Below are 23,946 nucleotides of genomic sequence, written 5' to 3'. Positions count from 1 at the left end.
CAAGTAGGGGCTGTGAAGGAAAGAGAAGGGGGTTGTTTGTGTATGACGAGGGGGCCAGAGCCTTGTTTGTTTACAGGTTTGTGTATGCGGGGCTGACATATATATACACAGGTGTGTGTGGGGGCTGGGCTGACATATATACAGGTGTGGGGGGGGAGGGGGCTGAGTGCGTACAGGTGAGGTGGCCGGTGTGTAGAGTCGGTGGGATAGCCCGTGGACAAGCCCTGGGGAATGTGGGTGGTCAGAGACTGAGGACATACTACAGGAGATGGTCAGAGACTATGGATGGAATACAGGAGATGGTCAAAGACTGGGGGCATGCTACAGGAGATAGTCAGAGACGGGGGACTTAATACAGAAGAAGGTCAGAGATTGGGGATGTAATACAGGATATAGTTAGAGACTGAAGACGTGCCACAGGAGATGGTCAGAGAATGGGGACATACTACATGTTTTAAAGGAGACTGGGGACGTAATAGAGGAGATGGTCAGAGACTGTGGACATAATACAGGAGATGGTCAAAGACTGGGGACATGCCACAGGAGATGGTCAGAGACTGGGGGCATACTACAGGAGATGGTCAGAGACTGGGGACACACTACAGGAGATGGTCAGAGACTGGGGACACACTACAGGAGATGGTCAGAGACTGGGGACATGCCACAGGAGATGGTCAGAGACTGGGGACATACTACAGGAGATGGTCAGAGACTGGGGACACACTACAGGAGATGGTCAGAGACTGGGGACACACTACAGGAGATGGTCAGAGACTGGGGACATACTACAGGAGATGGTCAGAGACTGGGGACATACTACAGGAGATGGTCAGAGACTGGGGACATACTACAGGAGATGGTCAGAGACTGGGGACATGCCACAGGAGATGGTCAGAGACTGGGGACATACTACAGGAGATGGTCAGAGACTGGGGACATACTACAGGAGATGGTCAGAGACTGGGGACATACTACAGGAGATGGTCAGAGACTGGGGACATACTACAGGAGATGGTCAGAGACTGGAGACTTAATACAGGAGATGGTCAGAGACTGGGGACATGCTACAGGAGATGGTCAGAGACTGAGGACACGCTACAGGAGATGGTCAGAGACTGAGGGCACGCTACGGGAGAAGGTCAAAGACTGAGGACACGCTACAGGAGATGGTCAGAGACTGGGGACATACTACAGGAGATGGTCAGAGACTGAGGAAACGCTACAGGAGAAGGTCAGAGACTGGGGATGTAATACAGGATATGGTCAGAGACTGAGGACACGCTACGGGAGAAGGTCAAAGACTGAGGACACGCTACAGGAGATGGTCAGAGACTGAGGGCACGCTACGGGAGAAGGTCAAAGACTGAGGACACGCTACAGGAGATGGTCAGAGACTGGGGACATACTACAGGAGATGGTCAGAGACTGAGGAAACGCTACAGGAGAAGGTCAGAGACTGGGGATGTAATACAGGATATGGTCAGAGACTGAGGACACGCTACGGGAGAAGGTCAAAGACTGTGGACATGCTACAGGAGATAGTCAGAGACTGAGGACATGCTACAGGAGATGGTCAGAGACTGGGGACATACTACAGGAGATGGTCAGAGACTGAGGAAACGCTACAGGAGAAGGTCAGAGACTGGTTATGTAATACAGGATATGGTCAGAGGCTGGGGACATACTACATATTTTAAAGGAGACTGGGGACGTAATAGAGGAGATGGTCAGAGACTGGGGACATGTTTCAGGAGACAGTCATAGACTAGAATAATATTACATGAGACTGCTAGAGATCACTGCTATTATATCCTTTCTATAAATTAATTCTTTCACATTTGTGCTCCTACATCCCCTTAGGGAGCATAGAACTCCTATCAGTTTTGGGTTCTGTGTCCACATTCAGGAGATTTCTCTTCACTTCCTGCGGGGACAGTGATGGGAAATGTCTCCAGTGGGGACAAAGAGCACAAGAAAAATTCACCAGAAGTATTTCCTTTTTGTGAGTTCATCCAAAACTAAAAGACAACAGTGAGTCTGGAATGGGCTTTTAATCACAGGGAGCCAAAGATCAAAGGTTGTCGTATCAAATCAGATCTTCCAAGAATCCAATCTGATTGTTCTGATTTTATTTTGTAATGCAAAAGTCATATAATGCAGGAGGTAAAACAACCCTGAACAGCCAAACCCAGTTCTGCAACTTTGGTATTGGTTTGCGCAAATGTTATAGCATCTACAAACTAGGGGATAGTTTTATGGCATTTTTATTATTATTATTTTTTTTTATTAGTAATAGCGGCAATCTGTGTTTTTTATCGTGATTGCGACATTATGGCGGACAGATCAGACACTTTTGACACTATTTTGGGACCATTGGCATTTATGCAGCGATCAGTACTATAAAAATGCACCTGATTACTGTGTAAATGACACTGGCAGGGAAGGGATTAAACACTAGGGGGCGATCAAGGGGTTAAGTGTGTCCTAGGGAGTGATTCTAACTGTGGGGGGGGGGGGGGGATGCTACCACTGACATGACAGCGATCACCTCTCCTGATGACAGGGAATAGTGATCTCTGTCATGTCACTAGGCAGAACAGTGGAAATAGTTACATATTTAGTAAGGTTGAATCAAAACACCAGTCCAGCCTGAGTGAGTGTCTACAATTGTCCCAAACCCTGTACATGGCACACTCACATCAGTCCCTACCCTCAAGGAGCCCACAATCCAAGGTCCCCATTCATATCCTAGGGCCATTTTTGGACAGAAGCCAATTAACCTACCTGCATGTCTTTGGAGTGTGGGAGGAAACCGGAGTACCCGGAGGAAACCCACACAGGCACAGGGAGAACATGCAAACTCCAGGCAGGTAGTGTTGTGGTTGGGATTTGAACCAGCGACCCTTCTTACTGCTAGACCACTACACCACTGTGCTGCCCAAATGCCTTGCTTCATAACATGATTGCCGGCAGACATCAAGTCGGCGGGTCCCGCGGGCACGGTAACGCTGTATGTGGCGGGACAACTAGCCCCACCAATTAAAGGGGACGTACAGGTACGCCCATTTGCCCACCGCTGCCATTGTGCCTATGTATATCGGCACGCAGCGGTCGGCAAGTGGTTAACATCTAAAGCGCTGGCAACAAAAGTGAGTACACCCCTAAGTGAAAATATCCAAATTGGACGCAAAGTGTCAATATTTTTTGTGGCCACCATTATTTTCCAGCGCTTCCTTAACCGTCTTGGGCATGGAGTTCACCAGAGCTTCACAGGCTGGCACAGGAGTCCTCTGCCACTCCTCCATGATGACATCAGAGAGCTGGTGGATGTTAGAGACCTTACGCTCCTCCACCTTCTGTTTGGGGATGCCACACTGATACTCAATAGGGTTCATGTCTGGAGACATGCTTGGCCAGTCCATCACCTTTGCCCTCAGCATCTTTAGCAAGGCAGTGGTCGTCTTGAAGGTGTGTTTGGGGTCACTGGGGGGGCTACAGTTCATTGAGGGAACTATGAATGCCAACATGTACTGTGACATAATGAAGCAGAGCATGATCCCCTCCCTTCAGAGACTGGACCGCAGGGTAGTATTACAACATGATAACAACCTCTGATCTCTGTAATAACGTCACTGGTTCCCAAAAAGATTTCAAAAGTGTCAGTTAGGTGTCCAATTTGTCGGCCGCAATGTTGATGTCCCGCAAAGAAGAAAAAAATAAAAATAAAAAATAAAATCGCTGATTGTTGCCATTACTAGTAAAAAAAAAATAAAAATAAAAAAAAAAGTGAAAGTGCCATAAAAAATCCCATACTTTGTAAACGCTATAACTTTTGCATAAACCAATCAATAAACGCTTATTGGGATTTTCTTTTACCAAAAACATGTATCAGAATACATATTGGCCTAAATAATAAACAAATTCGATTTTTTTACATTTTTTTTTAATCAGATATTTTTTATACCAGAAAGTAAAAAATATTTAAAAAAAAAATTCCAAAATTTTTCACACTTTTTTTGTTTATAGCGCAAAAAAATAAAAACCGCAGAGGTGATCAAATACCACCAAAAGAAAGCTCTATTTGTGGGGAAAAAAGAACATACATTTTATTTGGGTACATTGTCACATGGTTAAAATAACGCAGTGCTGTCTCGCAAAAAATGGCCTGGTCATGAAGGGTGGGGGGGGGGGGGGGGTAAATCTTCCGTGGCTGAAGTGGTTAATAGGAAAGCAGAGAGACTGGCAGGATTACCAGGGATTTCACATAAAGGAAGCAATACAAAGAGAACATGAGACTCTCTTATACAAGCACATGGTACAGAAGGCACATATCAGGAATATAAAAATGTTGGGGTAACAAATTCTTTAATGGCACGACATGCGTGGCATGCGGATTTCACGCGTTCCGAGAATGCACGTGGAAACACACGTTTCTGCATGCGTTACCATAAAGCTCACATGTCAGTGCAGCTTAGGCCTCTTTCACACATTTGTGCGATTTGTTCTGCGACTTTGGGACTGCAAAGTCGCATTCAAAAGTCGTACCCCGCGATTTCCAATGAGTAACGTTCATATCTGTGCAACTTCAAAGTATTCCCTGCACTACTTTGGTCCGACTTTGATGAGACTTGAGGTTCATAGACCTCAAGATTACACAGGCATTGCTTCAGGTCGCATCAAAGTTGTGCGCATTTCAGGTCGTACAAGTGTGAAAGGGGCCTTGAAGTGGTTGTAAACCTCAGACAGGATATATGAACAAAGCACATCCCCCTATATTGTGTACTTGTCTCATTCCAGAGCACTAAGTGTAATTTCTCTCTGTTGCTTCCTTCCCCTGCCATCCGCATGAGTAACTTCTGACAAGTTTTCCTGACACCAAGAGAAAAATGGTGACAGGGGAGGGCACAGCCTGTGATTGACAGCCTCAGCTCTGTACATGTGTGCTGTGTAAAGGGAGGGGGGGGTGTCCCTTCCCTCCAATCAGCTCCTAGGGCTCTCCTCACTGATGCAACTTCAGCTCCCCGCCCCCTGCTTTTCAGAGCTGAGAGATTCTGTGTAATTTCTGCACTTTGAATGGATGTAGAGAAGAGAAGACTGCAGATAAACAGATACAACTCGTGTATGGGGATTTGTTTCATCTCTGTGTATCACCGGAGGCCAGTCACTAAAATGGATATATGTAAGGGTTTACAACCACTTTAAGACTACTTATTTGCTGGTAGAACAAATTGTTCAATCAGATTGTAAGCTGTATGGCCAAATTTGCAGCCAAAGAACAATCCATTGGGGAGGGAATGACACCATCTTCTGGCTTTGTTTTTGCTGGGATTCCACATGGGGAGATCTTACCGGTAAAGTCCCGAGCAATGCAAGAAGAGAACATGAAATGCATCGGGTCATTCGACTTGCCGGCAACTGTGCAACACTAAACCCGCATGTAGGCGGAGTCCTCCTTTACATCCTGTTTACAAGAGCAGGAGATCGCTAATCGTCACCAAAAGTCAATCACAGCTCAGACTCAATCAAAAAAATCCACATGGTCGCCGGATTTGTAGGCGTCGGCCTGGAGGATGTCCAGCATCTTGCGGGCAGACACGTGACAGTCCACCAGTTTCCCTTCCTTCTTCATGTTAACGAATTGGAGACGTAAGTCGGGATCATTCGTCAGCGTCCGTGCCTCCTTCTGCATGTCGTTATCCATGGGGCCTGCCAGATACGGGAAGGACAAGTCAGTCCAAATGTACCAAAGGTCATTATATGTCATTCAACCAAGGGATTTCCTTATTTAATGGTGGAAGGCGGAGCTATGCAAATCATTACGTTATGTACTACCAGCCAACCGTTAACCTAGATATGATGGTGTACAACACAGATACTCAGCAACTCAGCTCTGCCTTCACCCCTCCCCCATTTCCCAGCAGTCACTGAGCAGTTTAGCCTTCTCTGCTGCCCCTCCCATCCATTACTCAGCAGCTCAGCTCCGCCTTCACCCCTCCCCCATCTCCTATCAGTCACTGAGCAGTTTACTCTTCTCTGCTACCCCTCCCATTGGTTACTCAGCAGCTCAGCTCCGCCTTCACCCCTCCCCCATCTCCAATCAGTCACTGAGCAGTTTACCCTTCTCTGCTGCCCCTCCCATCCATTACTCAGCAGCTCAGCTCCGCCTTTACCCCTCCCCCATCTCCTATCAGTCGCTGAGCAGTTTACTCTTCTCTGCTGCCCCTCCCATCCATTACTCAGCTCCGCCTTCACCCCTCCCCCATCTCCAATCAGTCACTGAGCAGTTTACCCTTCTCTGCTGCCCCTCCCATCCATTACTCAGCAGCTCAGCTCCGCCTTCACCCCTCCCCCATCTCCTATCAGTCACTGAGCAGTTTACTCTTCTCTGCTGCCCCTCCCATTGGTTACTCAGCAGCTCAGCTCCGCCTTCACCCCTCCCCCATCTCCCAGCAGTCACTGAGCAGTTTAGCCTTCTCTGCTGCCCCTCCCATCCATTACTCAGCAGCTCAGCTCCCCCATCCCAGCAGTGACCCAACAGCTCAGGTTCCCTTCACCCCTCCCCCCTCTCCTAGCAATCACTGAGCAGTTAAAGGGGTTGTAAACCCTCGCCGTTTTTCACCTTAATGCATAGAATGAAATACAATTTTTTTTAATGCAGCAGCACCCCCGAGCCCCCCTTATACTTACCTGAGCCCCAAAATTTGCACGACGACACACGAGCACACCAGCTCCGGCCGGTGTCTCGTGTCCTGATTGGATAGCCTGTAGCAGCACAGTTATTGGTTCCCGCTGCTGTCAAACAAATCCAATGACTAAGGCACTGGGGGGGGGGCAGAGCCGAGTGATACATTTGGTGGCTATGGACGCCAAATGATGGACTCGAGAGGGCACCCGCAAGGTAACCCCCCTGGGAGAGTGCTTCTCCCAGGGGGTTATCTGATATAGGGAGGAGCCGCGAGAGCCCCTGGGGGACCCTAGAAGATGGTGTTGGGGGTCACTCTGTGCAAAACTAGCTGCACAGTGGAGGTAAGTATGACATGTTTGTTATTTAAAAAAAAGAACGAACCCTTACAATCACTTTAAGCCTTCTCTGCTGCCCCTCCCACCCATGACTCAGCACCCCAATCCCAGCAGTGACCCAACAGCTCAGCTCCGCCTTCACCCCTCCCCCATCTCACAGCAGTCACTGAGCAGTTGAGCCCTCTCTGCTGTCCCTCCCACCCATGACTCAGCAGCTCAATCCCAGCAGTGACCCAACAGCTCATCTCCGACTTCACCCCTCCCCCATCTCACAGCAGTCACTGAGCTGTTGAGCCCTCTCTGCTGTCCCTCCCACCCATGACTCAGCAGCTCAGCTCCCCCATCCCAGCAGTGACCCAACCACTCAGGTCCCCTTCACACCTCCCCCTTCTCCCAACAGTCACTGAGCAGTTGAGCCCTCTCTGCTGCCCCTCCCATTTTTGACTCAGTAGCCCAGCTCCCCCATCCCAGCAGTGACTGAACAGCTCAGGTCCCCTTCATCCCTCCCCCATCTGGCATGGCAATTTAACTCTATCTGCTTCCCCTCTCAAATGGGACTTAGCAGCTCCACTCCCCTCTACAGCAGTTATACTGCAGCTCAGCTACCCCTCCCCACAGTGACTCAACGGCTCAGGTTCCCTTCACTGATTTGAGAATGAATAGTCTGTATGTATAAAAAGGTGCTAATACCCCTCCCAACTGTGACTCTGCAGTTCAGATCTCCTCTGCAGCAGATACTCCGCAGCTCAGCTTCCCTTTCCTATCAGTGACTCAGGTCCCCTTTCATCTCTCCTCTCTTTCCAAACAATCACTCAAACACTTTAGCTCTTTCTTCTGCCCCTCCCATCAGCCACTCAGCAGCACAGCTTCTCCCCACAGAGATAAACTCACCATCTCAGCTCCCCCACCCAGCAGTGACTCACACAACACAACAACCAAGCAAAACATATTAGGTATCACCATGCATACTGGAGCAAGAGGAATAATTAGAGATATAATTTTAGGGCTGCTGTTCTTTACCATTGAAGTTTATGGGGTCAAAAATCCACCAATGAACCACGTTGATTGATGTGGATGGGCACTAGTGTGAATGGAGACGCAATGGAGGAAAAAAAAAAAGTGGGCCAGCAGTGAAAGGCTCATTTGTTGCTTGTTAAGAATATGTCTGTAGCCTGGCCACATGTTCACTTCAATGAAATAGGTAACCTCCTTCTCAATTCTCCAAACAGCATCAAGCTCCCTTTATTGTAAACATAGACCCACAAGGTGCCAGGAAAGTAATATGAATGCTAGAACCACTGCTGATAAACACCGCCGTGTACATGCAAAAACTTCAAAAGGTGCCCATCCACCGTAGATGTAGATTGTGCTTACCGAATGGCAAGCATTAAAGATGGTTGGCTTAACCCAGCCTGGGCCTTTAAGCTTGCAGATGTCCACAGCCCAGATATAAACCAAATAGAGCTGTATACCACATCTGTCCCGATATCCGTGTACTCTCATAGGTTACGCAGAAAAGAGAGAAGGACTGCCATGGTGTAGTATGTTCAATACTTAATATATTTATTACGGTACTTAAAAGTTGCACTTACAGTTATATAGTTGTAAACTGCACATAAAAGCAAATGCAGGCCGGGCATGGCGGAGCGTTCCCCATTGAAAACGTCCGTTTGATGACGAAACGCGTCTGGAGGAAGGCACGTAGTGACGCCACCACGCCATTCGCTTACGAGGACAGGCTCCATTTATGCATGCCGGCAGGCATTTGCTTTTATGTACAGTTTACAACTATATAACTGTAAGGCCGCGTACACACGAGAGGATTGTCCGTCCAACTAAGTCCGTCAGATAATCCGACAGACAGTCCGTCCTACTTTTGAATGAACGGACTTGACCACACACGATGAACAGACAGTCCGCTGAAAGCTTGCGCGATGACGTGTACAGCACGTACGACGGGACTAGAAATACGACGTCCAATACACTGCAATGCAACCTTCGGCCGTGTAAATCCTTTCTGAGCATGCGCCATACTTAGTCCGTCCAACTAGCCTACTCACGAGCGGACTGTCCGCTGAAACCAAAGTTGGACGGACTGTATTACGGAAATTCCGAAAGACTTAGTCCGCCAGACTGTCCGCTGAAAAAGTCAGCTGAAGCCCACACACGAGCGGACTGTCCGCTGAAACAGTGCAACTTTTAATTAATAAATATATGCATGTACACGGCGGTGTTTATAACCAGTGGTTCTAGCATTCATATTTACTTTCCTGGCACCTTGTGGGTCTATGGACTTAATTGTTTATAATTTATAGCGCAGTTTTTTTTAATTCCATTTACTTTTTGTGTTATCGCACTATATTGCTGCTGCTGTTTTTTGTTTCATTTGCCAGAGCAGTTACACCCTTGCTACTCTTTATTATAAAGATACCAAGGGTAAGACGCTGCTCAAGCTGACCCAGTGTCACGCTCCTGATGCGTTTCACTCCGCCCACTGGGGGTTTCACCTCTGTGACCAAGCCCCCGGTGGCCAGGGACGAAACGCATCAGTGGGCATGGCCATAGCAGCTCTGGCTTAGGCCACACACTGCCACAGCACTGGGGCGGTTTAGCACCATCTTACCCTTTGGTATATTTACACTTCTGGTTTAGCGCAGATGCCCACTCCCACATTCTAATCGCTGGCGGGGGATATCCTTAATCCTCCAGCTTTGAGCGGCGCTTCTAACCCAACGTGATCACAGTAAGCCCCCTTTATTGTTTAGCAAAGCAGAATTATTTCTGCTCTTTGCACAACCTGGTGCATAGTTGAGTACGCGGACATCCTTCTCCTCCTCGGCCAGCACCTTGAACATCATATCCCGAGCCGCCTTTCCAGCGCAGTACAGCGTCCAAGACTTGAATGGTTGCAGGGCAGCCAGAGATGAGATATTGATCACCAGCCGCTGTAGTCCAGGACGTCCCTGGAAAACCTTCAGCAGGGATGAGGTCAGACACAACGCCGATGACACGTTGAAGGAGAAATATCTGTCCACCTCTAGAGGGTCGGTGAAATCCACAAAAGGCTTGCTGATATCGCCCAGAGACCCTGCAAGTGAAGACAAAAAAAGATTTGGTAATGTGATAGATACTGTAGGCCAACGCTATCAATCTAATGGAGATATATGATCCAAATATCTTGAGACAGCACAGGACAAGGTCCCTACTGCAGCCTGTGTTCCCACTGGGGAGATTCCCCCCCCCCCCCCCCCATCTATTGGTCCTGGTGACTATACATTTTATTGGGGAAACTCTGAAAGCATCTAAATATCTCAATACAAGACAAGGTCCTTACTGCAGCCTGTATCCCTGCTGGGGAATTTTACCCCATGAATTGGTCCTGGTGACCATTTATGGTCAGTAGGACAAAAAGTAATGGGAATTCCAACTTTTTATTCTAGAGCCTTCACTTGAAGAGGTTTCTTTTTACTTTTTCTTCTTAAACAACAGGGGAGCATAGAAAGTTGGGCATTGGGGGAGGTGTGGAGTGGCTACATGATTGTATTCCGAAAGATGTACCCCAGAATTGTACACCAGAAGATGGTAGTTTGCCTTCTTGCCTCCAAACCTTACAGAGAAAAGTAAGAGGTTGAGTATCTCCAACAACGTGACTAGGAACCAAAGGGTGAAGGCCGTTTTAAATGTCTACATAGAAAAATAAGTGGTTAAGACTTTGACACCCCCACAGGGAGAGGCCCTAAATGGTGCAGGACAAGCTTGAGCATTTGGATAATGTGTGGCCCCCAGAGGCACTGGTAATTTGGAAATGGCCTTAGCTTAGAGTATATGAGTATCTAATGATTCTTCTATCCACTTGAGTTATGTCAGATGGAAAGCCATCAAGGCAACACCTAGTACCAACCTTTTACACCAGACCCCTCACCTTAGAGGTTTTTTTTTTCACCTTTCCTCCCAAAAAAAAAAAAGGGGCAGGGGGTTAATGGAAGTACTAGGGAAGGTGTATAGTGGCTACATTAGAAGAGGGTAGCTTGACTTTCTGCTCCTAAACCATGAAAGAGAATATGTGTGAGTGGTTCAAACAATTTGACTAAGGACTAGGGTGAAGGCCATTAAATGTCTACAGAGAAAAGTTAGAGGTTGAGTCTTTGACACCCCCACAGAGAGAGGCCGTGAATGATGCAAGACAAGCTTGAGCACATGGATACTGTGTGGCCCCCGGTAATTTGGGAATAGCTTCAGCTTAGAGTATATGTGTAATTAATGATTCTTCTATCCACTTTAGTTACTGCATGTCAGATGGAATGCTATCTAGGCAACACCTAGTACCAACCTTTTACACCACACCCCTTACCTTAGAGAGTTTTTTTATTTATTTTGTTCCTATAAAAAGGGGGATCATGGATGATTGGGCACTAGAGGAGGTATGGAGTGGCTGCATGATTGTACATTAGAAGAGGGTAGCTTGACTTTCTGCTCCCGAACCCTGAAAGATAATGTGTGGGGGCTCCAAGGATTTGACTAGGGACCAAAAATGTTAAGGCTTTTTAATGTCTACAGAGAAAAGGAAGAGGTTGGGTCTTTGACACCCCCACAAAGATAAGCCCTGAATGGTGCAAGAAAAGCTTGAGCATTTGGATACTGTGTGGCCCCGGAGGCACTGGTAATTTGGGAATGGCCTAAGCTTAGAGTATATGTGTAATTAATAATTCTTCTAACCACTTGAGTCATGTCAGATGGAAAGCCATTTAGGCAACACCTAGTATCAACCTTTTATTCCAGATCCCTCACCATAGAGAAGTTTGGTTTTCACCTTTCATCCTAAAAAATAGGGCTAATGGAAAGTTGGGCACTAGGGGAGGTGTGTAGTGGCTGCATGCTTGTACATTAGAAGAGGGTAGCTTGACTTTCTGCCCAAAACCCTGAAAGATAATATGTGTGAGGGCTCCAAGCATTTGACTAGAGACCAAAGGGTGAAGGCCATTAAATGTCTACAGAGAAAGGTAATGGGCTGAGTATTTGACCCCCCAGGAAAGAGAAGGCCTGAATGGTGAAGGACCAGCTTGAGAATATGGATACTAGAGGAGGTAAGGAGTGGCTGCACGATTGTACTTTAGAAGAGGGTAGCTTGACTTTCTACTCCCAAACCCTGAAAGATAATGTGTGGGGGCTCCAAGGATTTGACTAGGGACCAAAAATGTTAAGACTTTTTAATGTCTACAGAGATAAGTAAGAGGTTGAGATCTTTGACACCCCCACAAAGATAAGCCCTGAATGGTGCAGGAAAAGCTTGAGCATTTGGATACTGTGTGGCCTCAGAGGCACTGGTAATTTGGGAATGGCCTCAGCTTAGAGTATGCTATATGTGTATTTGATGATTCTTCTATCCATTTGAGTTAGATGGAAGGCTCTCCAGGCATCACCTCTCGCCCACCTTTTATACCAGACCCCTCACTTTGGACTGGTTTCTTTCCACTTTTATTTTCAAAAAAATATGAGCATGAAAGATTATGCGCTAGGGGAGGTGTGGAGTGGCTGAATGACTGCATACTAGAAGATGGTAGCTTGGCTCCTTGGTTTCAAACCCTGGAAGATAAGGTGTGAGGCCTCCAAGGATTTGACTAGGGACAGAAGGGACTGTTTAATGTCTACAGAGGAAAGCAGGAGGTTGAGTCTCTGACACCCCCACAGAGAGGGGGCCCAAACAGTGCATGACAAGCTTGAGAACAAGATACTGTGTGGCCCCAGAGGCTGCCGGTGATTTAGGAATGGTCTCAGCTTAGAGTATCTGTGTAAGACTCTTCTCTTGTTGTGTTTTAAGGAAAGGCACCTAGTGCCAAACTTTTACACCTGCCCCCCACTTTGGGCAGATTTATTTCCACTTTTATCCTAAAAAAGAGAGGGTGAGCATGGAAGATTCAGCAGAAGGTAAAATACAGAGCACAGGAAGGGGGTTAATGCAGTAAAACGCTTAATAAAAATAAGACAAATATCCACATTTAAAGCGGAGCTTCACCCTAAAGTGGAACTTCCACTCACCGGAACCTTCCCCTCCTCCGGTGCCACAATTGGCACCTTTCAGGGGGGAGGGGGGGTGCAGATACCTGTATAATACAGGTATTTTGCACCCACTTCCGGGCATAGATAGCCGCAGAATCTGTGGGTATTTACACTTCCTATTTACACTTCCTCTGTCTGCTGGGAAACACACGGGTCCCAGAGACAGCAGGGACTGTCCGTATTGCGCAGCCCAACTCGTGCATGCGCAGTAGGGAACCGGGAAGTGAAGCCGCAAGGCTTCACTTCCTGATTCCCATACCGAAGATGGCGGCGGCAGCACCCGAGAGCCGAGCGACATATCGGCTTCGGGTGCCGACATCGCTGGCGCACTGGACAGGTAAGTGTCCATATTTTAAAATTCAGCAGCTGCAGTATTTGAATTTTTTTTAAAAAAACGGCAGAACTCCCGCTTTAAGCTGGGAAAGGTAAATAAGCAGTGCTGCCTCAACAAATATTCAGTCTGCTTGGAGGGTAATCCATAGACCACATCACCCTCAGGACAGACTGCATATTTTTTGAGACTAGGGATGAGCTTGATGTTCGGGTCAAACATAATTTAGACTTGAACATTGGGTGTTTGCCCGTTCGCAGAACAGTGAACATTATGGGGCGTTCACAGCAAATTTGAGCACCGTGGAATGCCCCATAATGCACTGCGAGTTCGCAGTGCATTGTTGTATGACGATTGGCCAAAGCATGCACCTGACCTGCATGCTTTGGCCAATCTCAGCACCCTCTGCTAAGAGAGTCATAATTAGCCAAAGGCATGGTGCCTTTGGCCAATCATGGCTCAGGGGGATTAAGTCCATGCCCCACACTATATAAGGCTGCCTACACGGCAGCCCTGTGTACTGTTGTTGGTGTGGACAGAGAGATAGCTTGAGTTAGATTAAGCAGGCAGGTAGTTAGGCAGTTAATGGCAGTGTATTTGAGATATATATATATATATATATAAATAGATATAGGCTGTGGAAATTAAAGATTAATTCCTCGATTAATCGATACATTTTTTTGATCGCTAAAAATTCTTTTGATCGGTACTCACCTCTCTGCCGGCTTCCGGGTCTTCAGGGAGTTCCGTCAGAGATCCCGTGTAGTCACGGACATCAACGTCACCAGACTCCTCCCCCCTTCCCCAAGTGCCTCTGTCTGCTAACGAAGGGAGGGGGGGGGGAGGAGTCCAGTGATGTCAAAGTTCTGATTGAACCTACGGGGGAGGAGCTACGCATGACGTCACCCGCTACTGCCCTACGGAACTAACACGATTGTTGGCTTTACATGCTGTGTTTTTTATCATCTTGATGTGAGTAGTTTGTGTTTGAACACAAAAATGTAATCTTATACTTAAGCGGTGAGCATTTAGACCTTTTCTTTCTACCCATGACCTGGTGTCCTTGCTGAGATCTAAGGAGACGTGAGAGAAGTCTATGGTCTGTGTTAACCCTTTTGATACCCGCTTGCATGACCACCTGTTTGCACAGGGGTCCATGCCATAAGGTGAGAGTGATTAGTTAGACCATAGGTGGAGGGATTGTCGGGCTACTGTGGAAAAAATAATAATAAATTACTTACGTCAGTGCTACAGTTTGGTAGTCATGGATTGTGGAAACTAACTAGTGTCAGGTGATTGTATATAGTGTATACCACATTTACCACTTACTAATGCAGAGTTGCATTGCAAGGAGATCAGCTAAAAGTAGTTGGATCTGTATGTGCATTATAATTAATCAAAATTAGTCAATTAATCGATAAAAAAATAAAAAAAAAATAAAAAAAAAATCGATGAATCAGTAATAGCCCTCCTGTTGGGGTTGCCCTGCATAGCACGTCTCTGACTGTGCCCAAGGCTAGAACAAACGCTGTGACAGTGAGCTTGCTATTAAGTCTAGGGTCTTTGGCCTTCAAGACGATGAAGATGACTTGTTTTTGGCCAAGTCGTGTACTGCTATGAGGAGGGATGCTAAATTAACGTCATTGTCATCCAAGATGTCCTTCCTGATGTCCTGCTGGGACAAGGTGCACAGAGAAGACAGTGGTGCCGATGTCGGGCGTACCTGTAAGTGAAGGTACGGGAATGACGGTGGTTACTGGAGCTGGTAGGGGCATGGCTAGGCGTACCTCCAGGGCTCCCACTTTGGCTTGGACATCGGTGACTGTTGTTGACAGTGTGGTCACCAAGGAGTGCAGCTGAGTAGTCGCTAAGAAAATAGACTGCAGTGATGCCTGGGTGCCTGGTAGGGCTGCCACTAGAGGTGGAAACAGCAGCCTAAAATCTCGGCTTCCTAGCTGTGGCAGGGTAGGAAATAATCCTGCGACGCAGTTCTGCTGTGAGCTTGTTTTTTTTTTTAAATGGTCCAAGCTCTGTGAGCCTGTGAGCCGCCACTTGCTGAGCCCCCAAAGGGTGACAACAGGGCGGAGGCGAAGTCATCGCTGTCGGCCTGCGACATGGCGTCAGCTAAAAGCAAGGAGGGGAAATGCATATATTTTTAAGGTAAGTTGCAAAGGTAGGAAGGGATAACTGCATTTGGGTAGACAAGATGGAAAGGCAGAAGGAAAACAAAAAGAACAGGACAAAGAATGACAGCCGTAGTGACAGCTAGTTTGCGTGCAAGCGCTGTTGAGTGTGACTTTAGAAAACTCAAAAGAATGCATGACAACCAAGGTTAGCCAGGAGGTGACTGGTTGGTAACCGATAGCTCGGGTGTCCTTCTCTGCTTGGCACAGAGTAATGAACCAGAGCCCCCCGGGGCGGACTGGGGAGGGTAGCTGAAGTCCGGTATTCTAAGTAGGAATGTTGTGATCTGTAGTTAATTGACGTATGTTCGGTCTGCTAACACTTGCACTGTCAAGCAAGCTGGACGTTAGGCGACCTTGTCTGCGTGGTGAAGGATCTTGCTTCCAAAACAGAGTGAAGTGCACAGAAGTATGTGACAGTTACTAACGCCTCAGGAGCAAGTCGAATTGTGTATGTGAAGTAAAAATATGTAGTGAAAAGAGTGTTTAAAGAGGAGCTGCACCTAAAAAAAAAAATATTAAAAGCCAGCAGCTACTAATATTGCAGCTGCTGACTTTTAATAATATCACACTTACCTGTCCCAGGTTCCAGCGATGTCGGCGGCAGATGACGAGCGATCGCTCTTCTCGCTGCAGCCACCGCCGCCATCCTCTGTCAGGGAATCGGGAAGTGAAGCATGAGGGCTTCACTGCCCGGTTCCCTACTGCGCATGCGCGAGTCGCGCTGCGCTTCTCTTATGGTCCCCCGCTGTGTCTCTGGGAACTGTGTGTTTCCCAGAACACAATGGGGGGGCGGAGCGATGCGGGGGTCTGCGGCGGTCTGGCCGGAAGTGGGTGCAGTTACCTGGATTATTCAGGTAACTGCACCCCCCTCCCCCCTGAAAGGTGCCGATTGTGGCACCGGAGGGGGGGAGGGATAATACTAGCGGAACTTCCCTTTTAGGGTGAAGAACCGCTTTAAGAGAAAGGGGGGGATCCCTTTGAACTACACACCTGTCTTTATGCCCTAGTTGTGAAGTCTTGGTTGGGGTCGAGAACTGGGTTGACTGGGAACCTATAGTAAGGTGACATAGGAAGTTTGTTTTGGGAAGGGGGGTTGCAAAGAGCTGTTCGGTGCAGTAGCTTGCCCCCTGGTGAAGATGCAAGCCCTCGACAGAATAGGTGACCAGCCCAGTTGCTACTGGAGATGATGAGTAGCCGATTTGAGCCACTTGCAGAAATGCTTGCAGTGATTGCCTTATTAGCGGCATTATTAGCAAGGCGAAAACAACGTTAGTGGACTTTTGAGTATGTAGGAATGACCCTGTGCAAGATTCTACAAATAGATGGAGTGAGAAGTGTATGTTTATGCTTGACAAAGAACATAAGGCCGGGGGTCTGAATCGTAAGTGCCACTGTATTCGTATCAGCGATGCGACCAGTTCGAACCGAGCTTGGGTGTGAGCATCGGTGGAGTTTGTTTTGTGAAGGATCTGAATCGTTCAGCCAGTGATGCGACTGTACTCAGATCGGTTAGTGAAGTTCCTATTGCCAGGGATCTGAATCGTAAGAAACCACTGTATTCATATCAGCAATGCGACTAGTTTAAACCGGGCTGCGGTGTGAGCACCGGTGGTGTTTGTTTTGTGAAGGATCCGAATCGTTGAGCTGGTGATGCGACTGGACTCGGATTGGTTGGTGAAGTTTGTATTTGCAGAGGATCCGAATCGTTGCGCTGATGATGTGACTAGACTCGGATTGGCTGTTGGTGTTTTGTAGTGCTGAGGATCCGAATTGTTGCGCTGATGGTGCAACAAGACTCGAATCGGCTGTATGGTGCGAGTATGGTCGTAGGAGGTGTGGTATTTTTGGGTGAAAGGATTTGGGACATATGCCACTGATGTGATTTTATTTCGAAAGCGGCTGTAGCGTGAGTGGTTTACGTGATTCGTAACCTTTGTGCCTGCTAGGCAGCTAGAAACCAAAGGTCCCGAGCAATGGGCTGCCTTGAAATGCGACTGGGCTCAAATGAGGTACAAATCCCAACGAACGCGTACGAATACATATGAATGATATGGTGCAATTACTAAGAAGCAGTGAAAATGAGGCAAGGGACTTACGACATGAAGTGACGACAGTTTTACGAAATGGGGAACATGGTAGACAGTGGTTTGAATGTAGATGTCTTCTATGAATCGGTTTGTAAAGCGAGATGACTCTGATACAAATTGGTTATAAATGTATAAAACTAATCCGGAAGGAACTGGTAATAAGAAGTTATTAAATGGATCCGATACTTTAAAGTTTGTATTGCTGAGGATCCGAATTATTGCGCCGATCATGTGACTAGACTCGGATCAGCTGTGGATGTAAGGTGACCAGGGGCCTTGTGTGTTGGATCCGAAGCGTTGCGCCGATGATGACTCGGATCGACTGACGGTGATGGTGGTTGAAGGGGCTTGTTTTGCCGAGGACCCAAATCATAGAGCCACTGCTGCGACTAGATTTGGATCGGCTGTTTGGTGAGTGCTTGGTATCCAGTAGGAGGTGTAGGGGGTCAGTTAGGTGAAGTGAGTGTTCCGTAGGAGGTGTAGGGGGTCAGTTAGGTGAAGTGAGTGTTCCGTAGGAGGTGTAGGGGGTCAGTAGGCGGAGTGGGGGTTTAGTAGGAGGTGTGGTGTGTGTGGGACGCAGGTTCGGGACCATGTGCCGGTGACGCGACCTGATTCGTAAGTGGCTTTATGTGCTATTCATATGGTTTGTATTGCCTAGTCGGCTAGATATAAATGGTGCTGATCGGAGGGTTACCATGAGTCGTTATGTGGCAGTGGCGACTGGGCTCAAATGAGGAGCAAAGCTGGGCAGTAAGTATGAATACATGCGAATGACATAGTAAGACCTACGAAGCCGTAGGGGGCGGTTAACGAAGGGGAACAAGATATCCAGCGTTTCGGTAGAAACAGTAACAACAAGTCCTACCTGCGACGGCGAGCGTTAAATGGCCGAAGAAAACCTACAAACAGGGAATCTCAAAAGCACCAACTCACGAACATGCAGTGAGTTGGAAGAGTCAGCCTGATGATGAAATACCGCACACTGGAACTGACACAGACCATCATAGGCGGTCTGCTTAAATACCCCCTGGGCTCCTCCCATAATTTCAGGCCACGATAGAGATAGAAATATATATCTAATCTCATATATATATATATATATATATATATATATATATATATATATATATATATATATATATATATATATATATATATATATATATATATATATATATATACACACATACATAAATACACACACACACACATACTCTGCAACCCGTGTAGCCTATATATATAGTGCATTCTGTGGTGTACTGTTTCTAATACACTTCAGGCGGTGTACACAGTATCTAATAAAGTGTGTACAGTTTCTACTACACTTCTGCACTGGGTAACTCTGCTGGCAGCTGGGAAGGATGCAGGACAGGGTTCAGTATTGTTGGATTGTTCTGCAACCAAGCCTCCAAAATGCTAGTGGTGATTATGCCACATCTCTCTCCTCCACCCCCCTCCTCTTCTTCTTCCTCTATGGCCTCTTGAAGATTTGTCCTCTGAACCAGCGGTGCTCCGTAAGCGTTCCAGGGGCTACACAAGCAGCTTTTTCTTCTTGTAGAGGGGAAAGCTACAATCATAGGTGTATTTTAAATGATAGAGACAGAATATCAACCAAAAATCCAGATAAAACAGATCAGTGAGTAAAATCAGTATTTGATCCTCTACCAACCAACAATAATTCTGGCTCCACTATGTGCTCATGTGGTACACAGATTAGTCCTGTCAGCCTAAGAAGGTGCTCCTAACAACAACCCGTTAGGTGTATAAAAGATATATGCCCAGAGAATCTCTTTCTTCCATTCAAACCTCACCATCATGGCCATGACCAAAGAGCTGTCAAAGGACATCAGGGACAAGATTGTAGACCTGCACAAGGCTGGAATGGGCTACAAGACCATCAGCAAGAAGCTCGGTGAGAAGGAGACAACTGCTGGAGTGATTATGTGCAAATGGAAGAAATACAAAATAACCATCCCTCGCCCTCGCTCTGGAGCTCCATGCAAGGTTTCGCCTCATGGGATAAGGATGAACATGAGAAAAGTGAGGGATCAGCCCAGAACTGCACGGGAGGAGCTTGTGAATGATCTCAACTTCAAGGCAGTTGGGACCACAGTCACCAAACAAACCATTGGTAAGACAATACGCCGCCATGGATTGAAATCCTGAAAGGCCAGCAAGGTCCCCCTTCTCAAGAAGACGCATGTACAGGCCCTTCTGTAGTTTGCCAATGGACATCTAAATGATTCAGAGAAGGATTGGGCAAAGGTACAGGCCGACTTTGCCTGCATTGAGGGGCCATGTATTGTAAAATTGTGGATGAGAACCTTCTTCCCTCAGCCAGAACACTAAAGATTGGTCTTGGATGGGTCTTCCAGCATAACAATGACCCAAAACATACCAACAAGGCAACAAATGAGTGGCTCAAGAAGAAGACATTAAGGTCATGGAGTGGCCCAGCCAGTCTTCAGACCTTAATCCTATAGAAAACTATGGAGGGAACTGAAACTTCCGAGTTCCAAAGCAACAGCCAAGAAACCTTATGGATTTAGAGAAGATCTGTAAAGAAGAGTGGACCAAACTCCCTCCTGAGATGTGTGCAAACCTGGTCACCACCTACAAGAAATGTCTAACCTCTGTGCTGGCCAACAAGGGTTTCTCCACCAAGTACTAAGCAATGGCGGCCCGTGCATTGTGGGCGCAGGTGCGCTGCCCCCCCCCATCCATGCACCCAGCCCCTTTCAGGACGCCAGATACATGGATTCCTATGGCGGGGGCAGGAGGGTATGGTACTTTTTGAAGCACCTGATTAGAACCAGAGGCTCTAATAGGCTTCAAAATAGGGTGGGCTTGGGGCGCAGAGAGTGCACCCTGATCCCACCCAATTGTGTGGCGATAGCAAATTAATTTTCGCTACTTTCACACCAACCTTCCTCCACACCAATTAGTAGGCGGGGCATCAGACCTGTTCCCTGATTAGCCAAAGCGCCAGGCCACCCTATTCGATGCCTGGCGCTTAGGAAGAGGAGCGTAGGAGACACATGCTGGAGTGGAGTTCGCCGCCGCTCTGGTGCACTTGGGGAGGAGCTGCTGCCTGGTGGTAAGTGCCTGACCACAGGGGGTCTGTCAGAGCCACGAGCCATGAACGGGGGGGGGGGGGGGTTGGGGGTGCTGCCAGAGCCACGAGCCCTGCAATGGGGTGCTGTTAAAGCCACAAGCTCCAAGGGGGTGAGCCCAGAGATGGGGGGGGGGCAAGTGTGCTGTCAAAGCTGCGAGTCCTGAGAGTTGGGGGGGGGGGGGGGTCGATGGGCACAATGTATGTATTTGGTGGGCACAGCAGCTGTGTTTGATGGGCACAGTGGCTGCGTTTGATGGGCAAAGTGGCTGCATATGATGGGTGCATTTGATGGGCACAGCAGCTGCATATAATGGGCACAGTGGCTGCATTTGATGGGCACAGGGAGGCTGCAATTGATTTTTTTTTTTTTTTTTAAGAATGTTTCAGTTTGTTTGTGCCCTCCCCCCCAAAAAAAATAATTTGAGCACCAGCCACCACTGGTACTAAGTCATGTTTTGCTTGTTGCTTGGGGGGGGGGGGGAATCAAATACCTATTTTACTCACTGAACCGCAACTCGATTTATAAAATTTGTATCATGTTTTTTTTTTTTTATTTCTTTTCAGGATTCTTGGTTGATATTCTGTCTCTCTAATCATTTAAAATACATAAACCCCCATTGTGTACTTAAAGCGGAGGTCCACCCTAAAATGGACCTCCGCTCATCGGAATCCCCCCCCCCTCCGGCGCCACAATCGGCACCTTTCAGGGGGGAGGGGGGTGCAGTTACCTGGATAATCCAGGTAACTGCACCCACTTCCGGGCTAGCGCTCTGCGGAACGAGCGTAGGTTACGCCTCCGTTCCGCAAGCGCCCGCCCCCTTCAGCAAGTGCCCCGCTGCCTGCTGGGAAACACACAGCTCCCAGAGGCAGCGGGGACCGTCCGGATTGCGCCGCGCGGCTCGCGCATGCGCAGTAGGGAACCGGGAAATGAAGCCGAAAGGCTCCATTTCCTGATTCCCATACCCAAGATGGCGGCGGGACCCGGCAGCCGAGCGAGCGATCGGCTTCGGGTGCCGACATCGCGGGCGCGCTGGACAGGTAAGTGTCACTATTTAAAAGTCAGCAGCTGCAGTATTTGTAGCTGCTGGCTTTTAAAAAAAAAAAAAAAAAAAAAAAACGCGGAGTCCCGGTGGACTCCCGCTTTAAAAGTGGGGGGTACGCCTGTATACCTATAATAAGAACGATAGGCCCTTCATCTCTTTGTAAGTGGGCAAACCTACAAAATCTGCAGGAGATCCAATCATTATCCCCCCTCCCCCCACACATTGTACAATACAGCTCGGAGGAGGGGAGAGGAGAAGAGAGGAGAAGGGGGGAGGAGGGGAGAGGAGGAGGGGGGCTCCTGCCTGACGCTCTCCTTGGCCCAGCTCTGACTGCCTACCAAAGTTTATTCCGATGTTGTCACCCTGCGTCAGAAAGACTGCAGGTCACATGATCACCAGGTGAATAATAAAAAAAAAAATGCACCAGCAACATCTAAGGACAAGTAAGCTACAATGCAAATCATTTTTATTTTTTTTTTGCTATATCTGATGCACTTTGTAGTATAATATTTAGTGGTGTAACAGTCACTTGGTTTAGCGCCATGTGTTTCAATTATTTATAATAGGAACAAATACACAGAAGTAAGCTACAATCTATTCATTTGTCTTCTTGTTTGTCCTGTAGGTGCGCTTTTTTTTTTTTTTTTTTTTTTTTACGCGGCGGAATAAAATCTATTAGTACAGTGAGATGTGTGTGACCACATGTGATCATCAGATGTACCACACACACAGGTCTTTTTATGAATTGTGTTCTAATATCGGGCAATACACACGGCGGAGCGCCCCCCCCCTTACCCGCGTTATTGATAACGATGACCCTCTGAGCCGCGTCCCCTCCGTTCAGCTCCTGCGCAGCTTGCACTGTCTTCTTCACCCCGTCTGCTGAGCCCAGGTCTGCCGCCACCCATCTCACCTCCACGTCCGGGTACTGGAGTGTCAGCTCTTCGGCCAACGCGTGCAGCGCCCGCTCTGTGCGGGCCACCAGCAGCAGGGCAGAGCCCGGCGCCGCCCTGGGGCACAGTTCCAACGCCAGGCTCCTGCCAAACCCCCGGGAGGCCCCCGTGATAACACACAGCACGGTGCCCAGGCTGGAGCTTCTCCCTCCATCCATCTCCTGCATTGTGCAAAGGAAAGGTTGCACAATGACTGTCATTCTCCCCCCCCCCCTCGTCTCCTTCCTCATCTTAAATCCGGCCCCTTTCCTTTTTTTTTTTTTAACCACCTTTATTAGCAGTAGAAGCAGGCGAACAATACCGTGAAAATACGAAACCACCTGGGTTTTGGGATTAACCCATTCATGATGAGAATACATGTTTTATTATATTATACAGCAGGGATCTGCAATTAGTGGACCTCCAGCTCTTGCAAAACTACAAGTCCGATCATCTGGGTGTCATGCTTGTGGCTGTCAGAGTCTTGCTATGCCTCATGGGAGTTGTAGTTCTGCAACAGCTGGAGGTCCTCTAATTGCATATCCCCGTTATACAGGATTTATATCGCGCCAACAGTTTGCGCAGTGCTTTACAACACGAGGGTAGACAGTACAGTCACTTTACAATTTGGTACAAGAGGAATCAGAGGGCCCTGCTCGTTAGAGCTTACAATCTAAAAACCTCTTACAGTTCAAAGCAGAAAATTGGGCTTGAATGACGTTTTATTTATTTTATTTTTTATTTTTTTTAAAGCCTATATATTTAATATAAAAAATAAAGAAATAAAAAAAAGTCTACATCAGCTGTTTCTGCAGATTTTGATGCACAGCTAAGTTTAACCACTTCAGCCCCGGACCAATTGTCAGCCTAAGGACCAGAGGTCTTTTTACAATTTCGCACTGCACTGCTTTAACTGGTAATTACACGGTCATGCAATGTTGTACCCAAACGAAATTTGCGTCCTTTTCTTCCCACAAATAGAGCTTTCTTTTGATGGTATTTGATTGCCTCTGCGATTTTTATTTTTTGCGATATAAATGGAAAAAGACCGAAAATTTCGAGAAAAAAATATATTTTCTACATTTTGTTATAAGAAAAATCGAATAAACTCAATTTTAGTCATACATTTAGGCCAAAATGTATTCAGCCACATGTCTTTAGTAAAAAAAATGTCA

At 47.4% G+C, this 23,946-nt stretch overlaps 1 protein-coding gene across 1 annotated transcript; it reads right to left on the bottom strand.

The window, feature by feature from the left end:
* Positions 1-2,032: 2,032 nt before the first annotated feature.
* LOC143975602 (sepiapterin reductase-like) lies at positions 2,033-22,990 on the bottom strand. Its single transcript, XM_077478079.1, has 3 exons — positions 22,635-22,990; positions 9,818-10,108; positions 2,033-5,706 (listed from the first exon to the last, which is right to left on the bottom strand). The coding sequence occupies exons 1-3, from the start codon at positions 22,957-22,959 to the stop codon at positions 5,519-5,521; spliced, it is 804 nt and encodes a 267-aa protein (XP_077334205.1). The 5' UTR covers positions 22,960-22,990; the 3' UTR covers positions 2,033-5,518.
* Between the last annotated feature and the right edge of the window lie 956 nt (positions 22,991-23,946).

The sequence above is a fragment of the Lithobates pipiens genome, unplaced genomic scaffold, assembly GCF_037356315.1.
Source record: "Lithobates pipiens isolate NorthernLeopardFrog02 unplaced genomic scaffold, aLitPip1_a1.2 Scaffold_13, whole genome shotgun sequence".
NCBI lineage: Eukaryota > Metazoa > Chordata > Amphibia > Anura > Ranidae > Lithobates > Lithobates pipiens.
Note: the sequence above shows the minus strand (reverse complement) of the source record. Positions and strands in the feature narration are given on the sequence as shown.